The sequence below is a fragment of the Panthera onca genome, chromosome D1 (assembly GCF_046562875.1).
Source record: "Panthera onca isolate mPanOnc1 chromosome D1, mPanOnc1 haplotype 2, whole genome shotgun sequence".
Classification (NCBI taxonomy): Eukaryota; Metazoa; Chordata; class Mammalia; order Carnivora; family Felidae; genus Panthera; species Panthera onca.
The window spans coordinates 48,810,722-48,826,068 of NC_138348.1; the positions used below are offsets into that span (position 1 = coordinate 48,810,722).

The following is a 15,347-nucleotide window of genomic DNA, read 5'->3' on the forward strand; positions in this document are numbered from 1 at the left end:
TACGGGTTTCTCTTCCTTGCAACCAAAATAGCCTTGGCTCAAGCACTGCCCTTCCACCTACCTTCCACATCTCCACCCTACAGCTAGGCTCCCAACCATCTAGACATCTAATCATCTGTCTGCAAGTCAAACAGCCCACTGGGCCCTTCATGCCCAAGAGTGCCTACCTGCCCAGAGTCCACCCATCCACCCAATAGATAGAACCAACAACTGTCCCTCCACACATCAGCCCCTCAGAACACACATGGTAGGATGGGACCAGACTGTGAAGGGTCTCGAACACCAGGCTAAGGCAATCTGACTCTATCGATAAATAGTGGGGAACTATGGAAGAATTTTGAGCGGAAAAGTTACGTGATCAAATCTGCATTTTAGGAATATAACACTGGCAGCTGTGAACAAGATGGATTAGAGGGGGGAATCTAAAGGCAGGAAGATCAGTTGTGGTAAGATTACAATATTGCAGATGATGAAACAGGGCAGAAGCAGAGTGGCTAGGGAAAGGAAGCTTTGAGGAGCAGCCGTGGGCGCAGCCTGCCCAGATGGGGAACCATCTAATAGGCCTTGGCTTGGCAACCCCCAGGTGAGCCCAGGCACTGTGCTTGCCCCAGCTCTCACTCAGCTGGGGCCTTGCCTCCTGCATGTTTGGCCCCGGAAGTTCAGGACAGGCAGTTCCTAGGGGCCTAGCCCAGGAGCAGTTCTTTCTGGGACCATCTACAGAGTACTCTATCCTATAGCTCAAGCCCCTGAGCAAGTGATATTTCCAGAGTACGCTGTCACCCACCAACTCCAGTGTCAGAGCTCACCCCTGGCTGCAGAAAGCTGGGGCCTCTTCTCTGTTAATTTTCTCCGACTCCTCAGAGGCTGGGCTTTAGGCCCAGTGAAGTCACAGTTTGGGAGGCAGCCCTGGCTCCCTGCCGCCCACGGAGGCTATATTTGGAGCAAGACAACTCCCTACAGACATAGACTAGGGACCCACCCTACAGCACTGCCCCAACCAATTTTACCAAGTAGCCAAACAGTGTGGGTGTCACTTGCATTTTTACTTGTTTGCTTATTCATTCATTCGTTCACTCATTTATTCATTCCACCTGTGGTTACTGATCCCCTAATATGGTGTGACAGGCACAATGGATGTATGGTGGGCATGTACATGTGTGTGAGTATATATGGGTATCGTGTTGAAATGGGAATGGCAGAACATACTTTCAGTACCCTTTCTCAGGGTTCAACAGTGTCAGTGACTCAGGATCAGGTGTAAATGGCATCTGTGGGCACCTGCGTGCATGTGCATGCAGGCACGTGCTCTGAGAGGCAGCTATGACTCAGCTGCACATGGCATCTGTATGTACCTGTGCAGATAGGGCTGTGCATGGAGGCACGAGCTCTTGCCCCCAGGAGTGGGGGAAGTGGTTGAGACTGACTCAGCTGCATATGGTGACTGGATGCCCACAGCCCGGCTGTGACTTTACACCTTGCTCACTTGCCAAGCCAAACAGCCAGTGTTGGGTGCAAATATTCTGCACAGAGTGTGCAGGGATGAAGTCCCAAGTCAGGAGCCTCTGGTAAGCAATCTGGGTCCAGCTGCATCTGTCCCTCCACTGGTGTAGGGCCCCCATCTTAACCTCTCTGGCCTGACCTCCTGGAGGCTCAGAGACTATGCTGCACGTGGACTCCTCCATCACCCTCGCCCACCAGTCCCAGGTTTATGCACATTGAAACCAGGCCCACAGGTACAGAGCTGCCAGCCATCCCGTCCATGTTTCTACCACACCTAAAACCCCTCCTGTTTCAGCCATGATTGCATCTTTCTCCATCTGCACCCAGTTGCAACCTTAGCAAGCACAACCCCGGAAGCATTTCCAGGCTCTGGGGCTCCAGACCCACTGCCTCAGCTATGGCCCTGCCTGGTCCCTCCCTGTCTTCTTCCTCTGTGCTCCTTGCCCTGTCTATCCCTGGCCGTCTCTCTCCTTATCTGGCCAACGGTCTATCTTTGTCTCTTTCCGAGGCCGACTGTCTGCAGCGGAGGCTTCACAGGAGTGGAGGTGCTGACAGAGTGGGGGTGTGGGGCTGCCTCTCGGTGTCCCTTCTTGAGCCTTATCAGGAAAACTGAAGTTACTGCTCAGGGCTCAGACTGGAATTTCGCCCTGGATGACCTTGCTCCGTGTGCTGGGGCCTCCCCCGGGACAGCCAGGGTCAGACCAGTCAGGAAACAGGCCCCTGCTTGTTGGCTGCTCCCCCTCCCTCCTAACCCACTCTCATCCCAGCCATGGCCCCCTGCCAAGCCTGTCCACAGAGGACACAGAGGGGAGAGGGCTGCCCCTTCCTAGGCTCTTACAGGAACAGGCCCCAGGCTGTGTGTGTGCCTGCGGCAGTGAGGAGGGGTGAATCATGACCAAAATGCCTCAAGCTACCAGTAGGGCACTCCTTAGACCCCCAAAAGGAAACCTCTGGGCCTGAGGAAGAAGGGGGCTCCCCCACCTTCTCCCCTCAATGGGCTTCCAGGCAGTCTGCCCTGTAGGCAGGTGGTACATGCCCAATGGCTAGGAGAAGCTCTGGAGTCAGGACCCCTGGTTTTTGTTCCCCATCCCTCTGCGCCTGCCATCTCCTTGGGCAACTGCCTAACGTCTGAGTCTTGTTTTCCCCATCTGTAAAGTAGGAAAAAAGCCCACTTTCTGGGCTTTGGAAGACATAATGAGATCGCCCACGGTTGGCTCCGCTATGCTTAGCTTCCATGGGTTTCCTCAATTCTTGGAGGGACTCGGCTGTGACCGCTGGCACTCCCTGCCACCCTGCTGAGACCGACGGAGGCGCGAGTGGGACACCTGGCGGGCGGGGTGGCCGGGAGCGCGACCGTGGCACACGCCTGCCACCTGGTGGCCCCCAGCGGAGTCGCCCAGGCCAGCGCCAAGGTCCCGGCTCAGCCTCAGTTGCGAGTGCCTGGGCAGGGGCTCATTTCCACAAAGGCGTGAACAGCTCGCTGCCCCTGGGTCTGGGCCAATTCACGACCTGCCATGGAAGCGGTGGATGGTGGGGGGGGCGGGTGTATCCCTCCTTCAAGCCAAAACCTAGGCCTGGAGGATTGCACCACAACCCTGATCGATTGTCTCTGGAGGGTGGGATCGTAGCGAGGTATTTTATTCTCTCTGCATACCTGCTTTGTCTCCATTTTCCACATTGGGTGTGTATTACTTTGTGAAATACTGCAAACGTTATTTAAAAAAAAAAAATCACACAAAGAGGGAGAGAGGGTCCTAATTGGCCTGTCCATCAGAGAATTCTGGAAGTTTTGACTTTCTAGTATCTTTATTTTCATGAAGTCTCCCATGGTTCACTGAGAGAAATGGACACTAGGACTTGAGGTCCTGGGATTGATGATCCATCCTTCACATATGCTAGCATTAACTCTCTTAAGCGTATCCTCAGCCCCAGGACAGGGTTGGGGTAAATGCTCTAAAGAGAGCAGAAATTCTGTAGAAAAGAGTTGTTTGCAGGTCAGTCACTGTTGTCTCCTCTGAGCCCAGGGGACTACATCCAGGACATATTTGAGGACAAGGATGTCTTCCCAAAAGTAGTCATTAAAAAGCCAGCCTTTACTAAGGAGCTACTAGGTGCCATGTGCTGGCAATACAGCCATGAGGGGGGCGTCCTGCCCTGAAGGGGCTTTGGGCTTATCTCTGAGAAAGAGCAGGAGTGCAGTGGGAAGCCTCACCCCACAGGCATTGAGACAGAATCAGCAAAAACATCAGAAGTAGTGTAAGGGGTAGCTCCTGGGTGAGGCCCTGGGAGGAGTGTGGAGAACAGCTCTGGCTTCCACAAGATCCCAGAGGGGAAAGCAGAGGCTGGGGGTCCTGGGAGGTGGCAGTCCCAGGCCCTTTAGATCCACTTCCAAGCCTAGCTGCAGCCCTCCAGAGGGCTGGTACATCTGGGAAGTGGGGGGATCTTCACGGACAGGAGCCCTTGCCTAGGACCTCAGCCATTCAAACATCTGCCAAGCACCTGCCTTTGCAGGACACTTCAGAAGTGACACCTGACCATGGAAAATGCAGAGCACTCAAGAGGTCCCCAGACTCTCCAGTAGCTCTGCATGATCACCTACCTCAGTCACCTGCAGAATTTTCTCAGAACTTGCCAGTTCTCCAGCAAAATCCCCATTATGTGTCCTGGCCCAGCCAAGATGGAAAGCCCCTCATCACATGACTTTGGAAACTGCACTAGGATGAATAATGGCAGGCGGGGCGGCGGGGAGTGGGGGTCAGGAGAATAGTACATCTCTGTGATGTGAAGAAATCTGAGCAGGTCCTTATTCTCTCACCAGTTAAGGACAGATGAATATCATGTGCCTCCAGATATGACACCCTCAGAGGGACATATTACCTGTGCGGGACTCCCTCTGAGAATACAGAATCTAACTCAAAAGTGACACAGTAAGGTAGAACCATGAGTAGAACCCAGGTCTGTTGTCACTCTGAAATCCAGCCTCTTTCCAGTACTTTTGGAGGCCAAGCCCTGACTACTTGTAATCTCAGACTGAGGGCAGCCACTCTAGAAAGAACTCATCCACCCTGTCCCTTTAGCCGTCTTACAGCTAACTGCTTTGGGGAGTACGGGGCCTTGGGACTCAGGGATGAAAGCTTCCGCTTCTACACACTTTTTTGGATTCCCTGTGTGTTCCTGGCAAACAAATATTTCAGACACAAATGGGAACAGAGAGCCCAGTTTGGCAGCACTGGACAGTGGTGCTGCTTCCCCCTCTTCTCAAACAGGAGGAGAGGGCTGGGCCTGGCTTATGAGGGTAGCAAAGCTACAGATGAGTGTGGAGGTGACAGCAGTCCCAGCACCCTCAAAACTAGCCTGTGGGTTCACAGTGCATCTTCCCAGGGAGCTGGCCCAGGATGGCCCATCAAGAGAGCAGAGCACCTGAGATCAGAGTGGGGAAAAACACACGAAGTGTGGTCCAGGGAGGCCTGCTCTCAGAGACCTAGTGTGGGTGGCCGTTCCAAGCAGTGTCGGCCGAGGGGAAGAGGCAGGGTGACATGGGACAGGAAATGAGGGGTTCAGATGGGAAGGAAGGGTCAGCTGCTAGCCTCAGGGACTGCTAGACAAGCTTGCCTCTCCCTACTCTTCACACCTTGCTGGCTCTCAGCCGGGTTCTGTGGACTGCTCTTGAGGAGGTGGACATAAACAGGGAGGGAGGCCTGCATTCCTGTGGGCAGATGACCCTAAGAAACAGTGTGCAGCATCTGAGTGGTGGGGATGGAAGAGGAATCTGAGGCTAGCCCTGGTTGGAACTCAGCGTCCACCACAGCTTAGCCTCTGCACAGGGCCAAAGACTCAGCGACCTCAGGCCAACAGCTGACCATAGGACAAGAGTGGTCAGGGCCCTCCCTCCATAGAAAGGTGAAGCCCGGACATGCAGTTTGGCCGGGCGATGGATGACAGAAGCACATTGAGAAAAACATGTTTGATGTACAAATGTAAAGAGGAGGCAGGGGGTATAAAGAACCGCATCCTAGAAGAGAGGCATTCCAGTGTGGATTTGACTCCTTCCAGGTCCTTCTCTGCAAAGTGAGGGGTTTAGACCCACTGACCTCTGGGGACCAGCCAATTCTAGCGTTCTAGAGGCACTACAGTTACTATCTGTACAAGTTGATACATTTAACTTATATAACAGCTTCCCATTTCCAGCATCCCTTATGATGGTCTTTTGCAATCAACAACCACCCCTACCTAGATCACTATAATTCTGGCTTGGAAATCCACAGATTACTTTGCCAGTTCTGGAAATTAATATAATTACACAGACCGTTCTCTGGTTTCTTTGTTCAACATGATGTCTGTGAGATTCATTCATGTTGTTGCATCTCTCAGTGATGTGTTCTAATTAAAATGTAATATCCTTTGTATCACAGTTCATCAATCTACTCCCTGCTTATGAGCATTTGGGTTGTTTCTCGTTTGGGGCCATCCTAAGCAAAGCTGCTGTGAACGAACCTCCTTGTAGGGTCTTGGTGGACAACGTGCCTCTTTTCTCCTGGGGGTGGAACTGCTGTGCACACATTGTCTTTAGCTTAATAGATCTCACCAAACAGCTTCCCAAAGTTGAGACGTGACTTTTAACAGGTCTCAAAATGACTATACAAATAAGGAAATACAAGAGAAGAAAAAAGAAACCTATTCCTTAAACTATTCCCAAGACTGACCCTTTCAATAAATTTTGAGCACCTACTATGAACTGGTGAAAGCTGGGCAGTGCCTCTTCCTCACGTCCACGTGGCCTCATGTTAACCTGATCCTCGCTCCATGAGGCAGCTGTGCTTTGCTGACACTCCTCTGAAGGTACAAGAGGCTCTGCCAAGTGGAACAGGCACCAGTACAAGATGTGACACCAGCTGGGCAGATCTGAATGCTCATTTCTTAGCAGCCGCTGAATGGTTCTGATGGACCCTCCCTCTTGTGAAAAGAAAATCAAGGTTGTGACAATCTTCCTATTTCACACTTCAGCAACCTGCCTCACAAAGACTTTAAAACACATTCAAAGCAATTCCCTTTAGATCTGTGTTTAAAAATGCAAATTTGTAGTTTCTGAAGCACAGCGCCCCCACACAGGCTGTGCCAAAGCTCCTGCCCTCCGCTCTCCACCAGTTCACAGAGCAAGCGGCCTCTTTCCCTCCCATTTCTACCAAAGAGGTCAACTCCTGAGACTCCGTAAGGGGAAACCCTGACCCCTACTATTGTGTTCTGGACAACAGAATTTGCCTTTCCTGAGCAGGTTTTCTCAACCTTGACACTACAGACATCTCTGCCCAGATGACTCTTGGTTACAGGGAACTGTCCCATGAATTGTAGGATGTTCGGCAGCATCTCTGGCCTCTACCCACTAGATGCCAATAGCACTCCCAGTTTTAACAACCAAAAATGTGATCAGATATTGCCAAATGTCCCCTGGTGGGCAAAATCATCCCCTGTTGAGAACCACTACAGTACAGAAAGATGTTTAAAAACACCAGCCAGTGTGCTGTCTCCCTCTAGAAGGGAAAGAGCATGGGTCGCCTTAGTCCACCCTAGGTATTTTAATCTTGGCAACCATGTGAGACCAAAACAAAAAACCACACTGTTTACTCTGGTAAAACTGAAACAAAAACTAAAAGGCATAAAAAGAAAATTCAGGAAAGCAGAGTTAACAGGATTCAGAGGTTAACAGCAACAATGAGGGAGAAATCATCATCGTAAATTCCCGTCTGTGAATGCACACATCTGCCATGGTTTCCCACACGAGTGACTCAAGCACCAAACACAAAGCCATAGCTAACGTCATCACAGCACTGGTTCGGGGGTCCAAGCTCCAAACTGTGTTTGCAGGAAGCATCCCTAAACTCAAGTCCATCTCGTTATATGAAAATACACAAATGTACCCTACTGTCCTATTAAATCAGAGAGTTTAAAATGCATGCTGTTCTGGTGTTTTTATTTTCTTACTCAGTCCATTTTACTAGAAAAAAAACAAACATACAAAACATTTTTAATATATCTTAGAAAATTAGCAAAAAAAATTAAAGTTCAGCATATTACATTGTACAACATTTAGGTAAGAATGTTTGAAAATTATAAATATTTGTTCCCTCTCAACATAGGACATCATAAAAATACATTCTTAAAACTTTTTTCATGTATAATTCCTATAAATGATCATATCCATATTTATCAAGGAAAAGGCCTAATCATGACAAACATCCATATACTCCTGAAGTTTTCTGTACAGTAACTACAAAAGAAAAAGCAAGGGGTCTGGCAGCACGTTGACCCTTAAAACCTTTTTAAACATTAGGAAGAATTCAGTTAGTATCAAATTATCATTCCAAATGGGATTTACTGAGTTCATCTCTGTGCTGATTCCTAAGTATCTATCTTAGCCAAAGCCTGTTTAATAAGGTGTTTGCCTCCTTGAGATTAGTGCCACTAAAGCCAGGAAGTAACTCAGCAGCACTGCATTCAGCAGAAACTTCTGCACAACTGCATCCATGGACTGCGTCCTCTTAGCGGAGGCAAGATCCACATGTGGCCAGGGACCGCTCTGTGGGAGCAGCTGGTCAAAAGTATCCATGGCAACCAGCATGCCAAGGCAAGCAGACTGGCCACGCACTCAAAGAAGGAAACATGCTGCCACAGGAAAGGAATGACCCCAGTCACTCAGGTTCTGATTATCCAGTAATCCTGACCCCACACCCCCATGCACCTCAACATCAGCAGCTGATGGCGGCCACGGCGCGGTTTGCATGCTGCCTCAATCCCACAAGGACCTGAGAGAGCTAAAGGGAATTTTCAGAAGCTAAAGTTTTCAAAGAGTAAATAAAAAGCTTGATAGTGTCGACTTTTTTTTTTTTCAGGTAAGCCCTTATTTTCAGGAAGATAAATAAGAAGGCTTCCTTAGTATATTGGCCTGATAGAAGGCACTGAAGAAAGAATGGTTAGAAGCAGCAAAGCCAGTTCCTTTGTCTTTAGCATCAAGCTTTCCGGCTACACCCGGAATCTGCACAATGGACGGGACTCCTGCCAGCTCGTCACTCGGGTCACTTGGTCACTCCGTGTTCTTCTTTCCTTTCCAGTTCTTCTCTCTCTCTTCCAGTTCTGCCTGGGTGAAAGCTGCGGGGCCCCAGTTAGTGATCAGGTGAGGGTTTTTTGAACCTAAGGAACAAACACACATTAAATATTCTTCACATTCTTCAATGAACATTACCATTTTTCCAGATAAAATAGTAACTTTCTACTTGATTTCTTCTCTGAGAAATATCCATAAATGTCACACCAGCCAAAACAACTAGAAGATGTATGCAAGGGAATCAACTGAGCCTTCTTATCTAGTACAGAGCAAGTTATTCAAGAGAAATGGGCCCTAAACAGTGTGATTTCTGTATATTTGGGCTCAAGAAGATTTTTAGCACAATTTAAACACACAAATAAAACAAGAATAAATTGGATAAATATCTTACTACTTCAAAGAGCGTGTTACCTGGCTCTATCAATCGAATTAATCCTTCATGCTGGGCCACTTTGTCCTTCCAGCTCTTGGTCTTACTAGTTGCCATCTCCAGCTTCTTCTTAACTCCCTGAAACAAAAGTAGATGTTAAACTATGCAAACACACAGGCAGTTTAAGACCAAATAAAAATGCTTGGGCACTCACTCTATTCTTGTGGATTATCCCATTAAATCCAGCCACTCGAAGAGGCAAGAACTATTAATCACCCCCATTTTACAGATGTGGAAACCAGGATGCAGAGAGCTTGGGTAACCTGCCCAAGGTCACCCAAAGGACCTAATGACACAGCTACACATGAATGTGTAAGATCCTTGTGTACGCATTACAGCTCACCACCCTCGGCCCCAAATCCAGCCTTCTCTGTCCTGCACATGACACCAGGGTGACTCTCCTCACCAGCTGGCACGACTTCAGCTTTGTCAGTAAAGGGCACTGAAGGGTCACTGGAAGAAGGGGCTCTGCTCCCAGGTCCCACTGTGCTCTTCTCAGCAGCTCCTGTGACATGTGGGGCATCCACAGTGCTCACGCCAGTGGATTTTAGTGTCATTGCCCTGTGGGCTGCTTTCCCCAGTCCCCAGAGGACAGCTTCCCAGTCACGGCTTTTCTGCTGTCTGTGGGGCCAAGGCCATGCCCTCTCCAAGGTCTAGATCACAGCAATGCGCAGAAGGGGCGAAGAGCAGATGTGTTCCCTTCCTGGGTGCTCTGCCTCAGTCTCAGAGGCAGGGGCTGCTTCGTGTACGTGCCATTCCTGTATTCGTAGAGTCTTCTTTACTGCTTCGTAGGTAATCCCCTGTTATAGTTAATAATTGTTTATATTAAACTTTCCCTGTTCAAATTACTGTGTGCCTCTTGACTGGACTTTACCTGATACACCTCACCACCTGTAAAAACTACTTCTTACAGCTAAGCAAATACTGTTATTTCTAAATGTTTTTTTAAGTTTTGATTTTAATTCCAGTTAGTTAACAATGTTACGTTAGTTTCAGGTGCTTAAATGTTTGTTTTTAAAATTTTAAATGGGCGTTTGCAGGGATCAGTTGGATTACCTCATACTGCTCAAGCGCTTGTTTCCGCTCTAGCTCAAGTTGCTCCAGCTGTTCCATGGCTTCCTGAAGGGCCCGCTCTTTCAGGACGCGCTGATTCTCCAGCTCCTGTTTCTCCGCTTCAGTTGTCTGAATGGCCTGCTGCTGCTCCAGGTGCCACTTTTCCAGTTCAGCCCTCTTGGAAGACTCTTCCTCCAGCAACCTGCAAGGTGGGGAGCTCAGGACCAAACCTGCCCAGGCTTCCATGCCCGACCCAGCGGATGACGGAGCCACCGAGAGCAGCAGACAAGACCTGATGTCATCTAATCCACCCCCCTCATTTTGCAAGTTGGAAACTAGGGGCCACAGAGGCCCTTATTCACAGCGCTGGCAAGGTGCCCCATGTGTCCTGCCCTGCTCCTCTCTGTTTCACCCTTTTTTGAAAAAATAAAATAAAATAAAATAAAATGACATTTATGAAAGGTTTAATGTGCCACAACTGGGCCAAGAGCTAAGTGTATTTTCCCAATCAATCCTCACAGTAAACTTAAGTGCTATCAACATTCACACTTCAAAGATGAAGAAAGTGAGACACAAAAGTTAAATGACCTGTACCACATAATTTGACTGGCAGGTGGTAGGGCCAAGTTTTGAAATTTGCCTGGTTGCTACAACATTAAAATATTTCTCATCTGGGGGTGCCTGGGTGGCTCAGTCGGTTGAGCATCTGACTTCGGCTCAGGTCATGATCTCACGGTACGTGGGTTCGAGCCCCGCGTCGGGCTCTGTGCTGACCACTTGCTCAGAGCCCAGAGGCTGCTTCAGATTCTGTGTCTGCTTCTCTCTGCCCTTCCCCTGCTCGCACTCTGTCTCACTCTGTCTCTTCAAAAATAAATAAATGAAAAAAAAATTAAAATTAAAAACATTTCTCATCTAGTACAAACATATTACCAAGGAAAAAGGTAACAAACTAATGATAATGAAAATGAGGGGGAAAGGAACCAACAAAAGGCAGAATAAAACAGATACCACTTACTGAACAATTACTACATGTCAGATACCTGACTTCATTATTGCTAACCCCCCATCAATTCTGCAAGGTATTTATCATCCCTCCAGATGAAGCAATAAAAATTCAGGATGTTTAAAAGTATGTCGCACAGGTAGTGGTGAATTTTTTTTTTAATTTTTTTTTAACATTTATTTATTGTTGAGAGACAGAGAGACAGAGCATGAGCAGGGAGAGGCAGAGAGAGAGGAGACACAGAATCTGAAGCAGGCTCCAGGCTCCCAGCTGACAGCACAGAGCCCGATGCAGGGCTCAAACCCACGAACCATGAGAGCATGACCTGAGCCGAAGTCAGATGCTTAACCAAATGAACCACCCAGGCACCCCGGTAGTAGTGAATTTTAACCAAGGTTTGTGTGACTCTAAAATGTTATCTTGAATAACAGGCTACCTATCTAAGAATATCCAGCTACACAGGCATTTAAATAAAACTAACATACAGCCCAAACCTATACCCAAAGTATAGACAATGTACTTAGATGCCAGCCCAGGACAGGACACATCTCTAGTGGCTTGACCATCAGTATGCTCTTCTAAAACCAATGACTGAAGCCATAAAGTAACAGAATAGACACCCCTTATATCACCACTCCCAACTCCTCCACCCCCGGCCCCCACCACTGAAGAATTCCCTCTACAACATCCTGCAACGTGGTTATCCTACTGTGCTCAAATACTCTGTGGGATGGGCCACTCACTGCTTCAGGAATCAGGCGAGTTCACAATGGGTTCACAAACGGGCACCCTCAATCCTTCGAAAGTTCCACCTCAACTAGGAAGAGCTTTCCCACCCACTATCCCTAGTTCTACACAGGACCATCCACTCCCTCCTTAGATGTCTCCTGGAGCATGATGCCCACAACTGAACACAACACTGCAAATGTGGCCTGGCCAGTGTTTTTTCACTCACTCAGTGTGTGTATATTGTGCACCTTTGTGTGCTTTTCTAGACACTGGGGATACAACAGTGAACAAGACTGGAAAGGCCTATTTCTTCATCCTAGGGGTGAGAGTATGAAGGGGGAATGGACATTTGCAGGTGTTCAGGCTGCCCAGTCGGAATCCCCTCCATGTGTCCAAGGAATCTGCCACAGGAGGCATCTTGATGGGAAGCAGGGCCCACCTCCCACTACATAAGCCACAGGCCCAACCCCTGCCCTCCTGCCCTGTGGCAGCCAGGGCACAGTGGAAGCCCGAGCTGGGCTTGGCTAAGCAGATGCCCTTCCTGCAGCTCCGACCCTGAAGCAACTGATGCAAAGGAGAGATAGTGAAGAATTTATCTTGCCGGTGGCAGCAACAGCCAGGGCTGCATGACAGCAGAAGCAATGGTGACTCCCAACACACAGTGCCAATGCTGACATCAGCGGCATCCTGGGTGGACTCTCCCCTTGGCCTGGTTTGGGCTGTGGTTTGGGCTGCTCAGCTTCCCTTGGTCCATGCCTGTGTTCAGGCCTGGCCACCTGCCTTTCTTTGGAATTGGTGAACTATTCAAGAACCTTTTAATTAACTATTTTATTGCTCTAGGAAATCCCAGTTCATTTCTGTGGTTTCCAAATAAGACCCCTGAACAAAGACTAACTACTCTGTCCCTCCGTTTCCTCATTTATAAAAAAGGGATAGAAACTACATCCACCATCAAAGGTTTGTGGATGCATCAATTGTGATAGTGCATGTAAGGTACCTAGAACTGTGCCGACCACATCTAGGTGCTGGATAAATACCAGCTTGTGTTATTATAGTAGGACTGATACCTCATTTGCTCCGAATACTTAGTATTCACTAACACTACCTGAGAGTGTATGGGGTTTCTGGCAATCGTATCCCAAGAAAGTAATACCATGAATCTTCTCAAAGTCTCCTGGATCCAAGACTCCTGTTGTTACTTTAAAGCTATCTCCTGGGGCACCTGGGTGGCTCAGTTGGTTAAGCATCTGACTTCGGCTCAGGTCATTATCTCCCAGTTCATGAGTTCAAGCCCCGTGTCGGGCTCTGTGCTGACAGCTCAGAGCCTGGAGCCTGCTTTGGATTCTGTGTCTCCCTCTCTCTCTGCCCCTCCCCTGCTCATGCTCTGTCTCACTCTCAAAAATAAAATAAACATTAAAAAAATTTTTTTGAACTATCCTTAGTCTAAAACCATCAGTCTAGCCTGTCAATAGATCTTTTTGAATGCTTATTTTGACATTCTATACATTATACATCTTCCACATCTGCAAAGGAAATAAAGGAACAGAAACCAACACACTGAGTAACTACCAAATACCAGACATTACACTAAATACTGTGCATGCAGTTCCTCCTCTAATCTTCACAACAACCCTGCAAGGTAGGCAACTATCCATAACTCTATAGATAAGGAACTGAAGGCTCAAAGTGGTGAAGTGACTTTTCAAAAATTACAGCTAGAAAGTACCAGAACTAAGAATCAAACTCAGATCTCACTCCACAGCTTGGTCCCTAATTGCTTTCAAATATATGAAAAAGTAGTATCACATAGAAGAGTGGCCTCTATTAGTAGAACTTGGATCCATTCATTCACAAAATATCCCTTGGTCTCTCACTATGTGCCAGGCACTGCATTAGTTGCTGGGAATACAGACATAACTTAACAGATCTAAAAATGTAGTGGGTAAAAGTTATAATGGGGCAGATTATGGCTAAGCCTCAAGAACTTTCCAATAATTGAGTTCTCCAAATATTAAACAGTTTTCTTCCGAGGTCCCATTTAGAAGACTCTAGACAACCTTCAATATTACACATCAAAATAACAACAACTACAATTCAATTAAAATATATATATACAGGGTGGCCTGGATGGCTCAGTCTAGTTAAGCGTCTAACTCTTGATCTCAGCTTAGGTCATGTTCTCACAGTTTGTGGGATAGAGCCCCACATCGGGCTCTGCACAGACAGCACAGAGCCTGCTTGGGATTCTCTCTCTTCCTCTCTCTCTCTGCCTGTCTCTCAAAATAAATAATAAACTTAAAAAAAAAAAAAATCATATGCCCTAGATGGCTTAAGTCAAAGTTCTTGTATTTAAACAATTTACTACAAAAAATATCTCTGAGGAAACTTCAAACACTGACAGAGAAACGACTAACTTCTAGAAGAATAATGAGATACCAAATATTCTGAGAATGACTTGCTATTGCTTAAAGAAAGGTCAGGAAAGTTAACTAAAAAGCCCTCTACAAACGCCCTCAACCTAAGATTATGATTCAGTTCAGCAGTGCTAGACATAAATGTATTCACTCGGCTCCATGATGCTTTCCTTTGATTTTCAACCCAGGAAGGCCTACCCAGAGGAGTGGGAGCAAGAAGAAAAGCCCCCTCTGACAATCTGACAAAATGTCCCACTGAATCAGGTCCAGCTTCTGTGACTTCAGGAAAGAGGCAAATCCACCTCACCTAATAATGACCAAATTTTATTCATCTCAAGTTCCAAAAACTAAGATGAAAAACAAATTCAGAATTCAGTAAATTTCGTAAAATTCACAAAATGGTCTTTGCACACCAAGTTCTCTAATTTCAACTTACTGGAGCAGAGATGCATGTATTGGTTATATTTGTATTCCAAAGGTTGAAACCATTTTGCAATTTACTTAAATCAGGTTATACAAAATAATTAGCCCAAGCTTTTTAAATAACAATACTCACGCCTGGCTCCTATCCAAAGATAATTTGATTCAACAAATCCAAGACACTGATTAAAAACTACTATACTAGCTTCAATGACCCAAAATTGTCTCTCACTCAAAACATCACTCATTCTACAAACTCAAAATAATACTTTAATAAATTTCTAGAACAGGGGCGCCTGGATGGCTCAGTTGGTTAAGCATCCGACTCTTGATTTCTGCTCAGGTAGTGACCTCACAGTTCATGAGTTCAAGCCCCGCATTGGATTCTGCACTGACAGTACAGAGCTTTCTCTCCCTCTCGCTCCACCCCTCCCTCACTCGCTTTCTCGCTTTCTCTCTCTCTCTCAAAATAAACAAAAAAAAAGACTTGAGGAGTCTGGGTGGCTCAGTGGGTTGAGCATCCAACTTCAGCTCAGATCATGATCTCACAGTTTGTGGGTTCGAGACCCACTCAGAATTGAGATGAATTCTCAGACACCATGCTAATGTTGTGGGGGTTGGGAGTGGGGGGGACCCTCCATCCCATCACATTAAAATTAAGAACCATAAGAGACATCCCCTGACAAGACATCTCAAAGA

The 15,347-nt window shown here is 47.3% G+C and overlaps 1 protein-coding gene across 1 annotated transcript in view; it reads right to left on the reverse strand.

Annotated features, from left to right (window-relative positions):
• Positions 1 to 7,449: 7,449 nt before the first annotated feature.
• The window catches only part of SWAP70 (switching B cell complex subunit SWAP70), a 78,270-nt gene continuing 70,372 nt past the window's right edge, over positions 7,450 to 15,347 (reverse strand). Inside the window, exons 10-12 of the mRNA XM_060605982.3 lie at positions 10,086 to 10,284; positions 9,011 to 9,107; positions 7,450 to 8,685 (exon numbers count right to left, since the gene is read on the reverse strand). Coding sequence (XP_060461965.1) covers positions 8,579 to 8,685; positions 9,011 to 9,107; positions 10,086 to 10,284 — 403 coding nt within the window. The 3' untranslated portion in view covers positions 7,450 to 8,578. The remainder of the gene's footprint in view (positions 8,686 to 9,010; positions 9,108 to 10,085; positions 10,285 to 15,347) is intronic.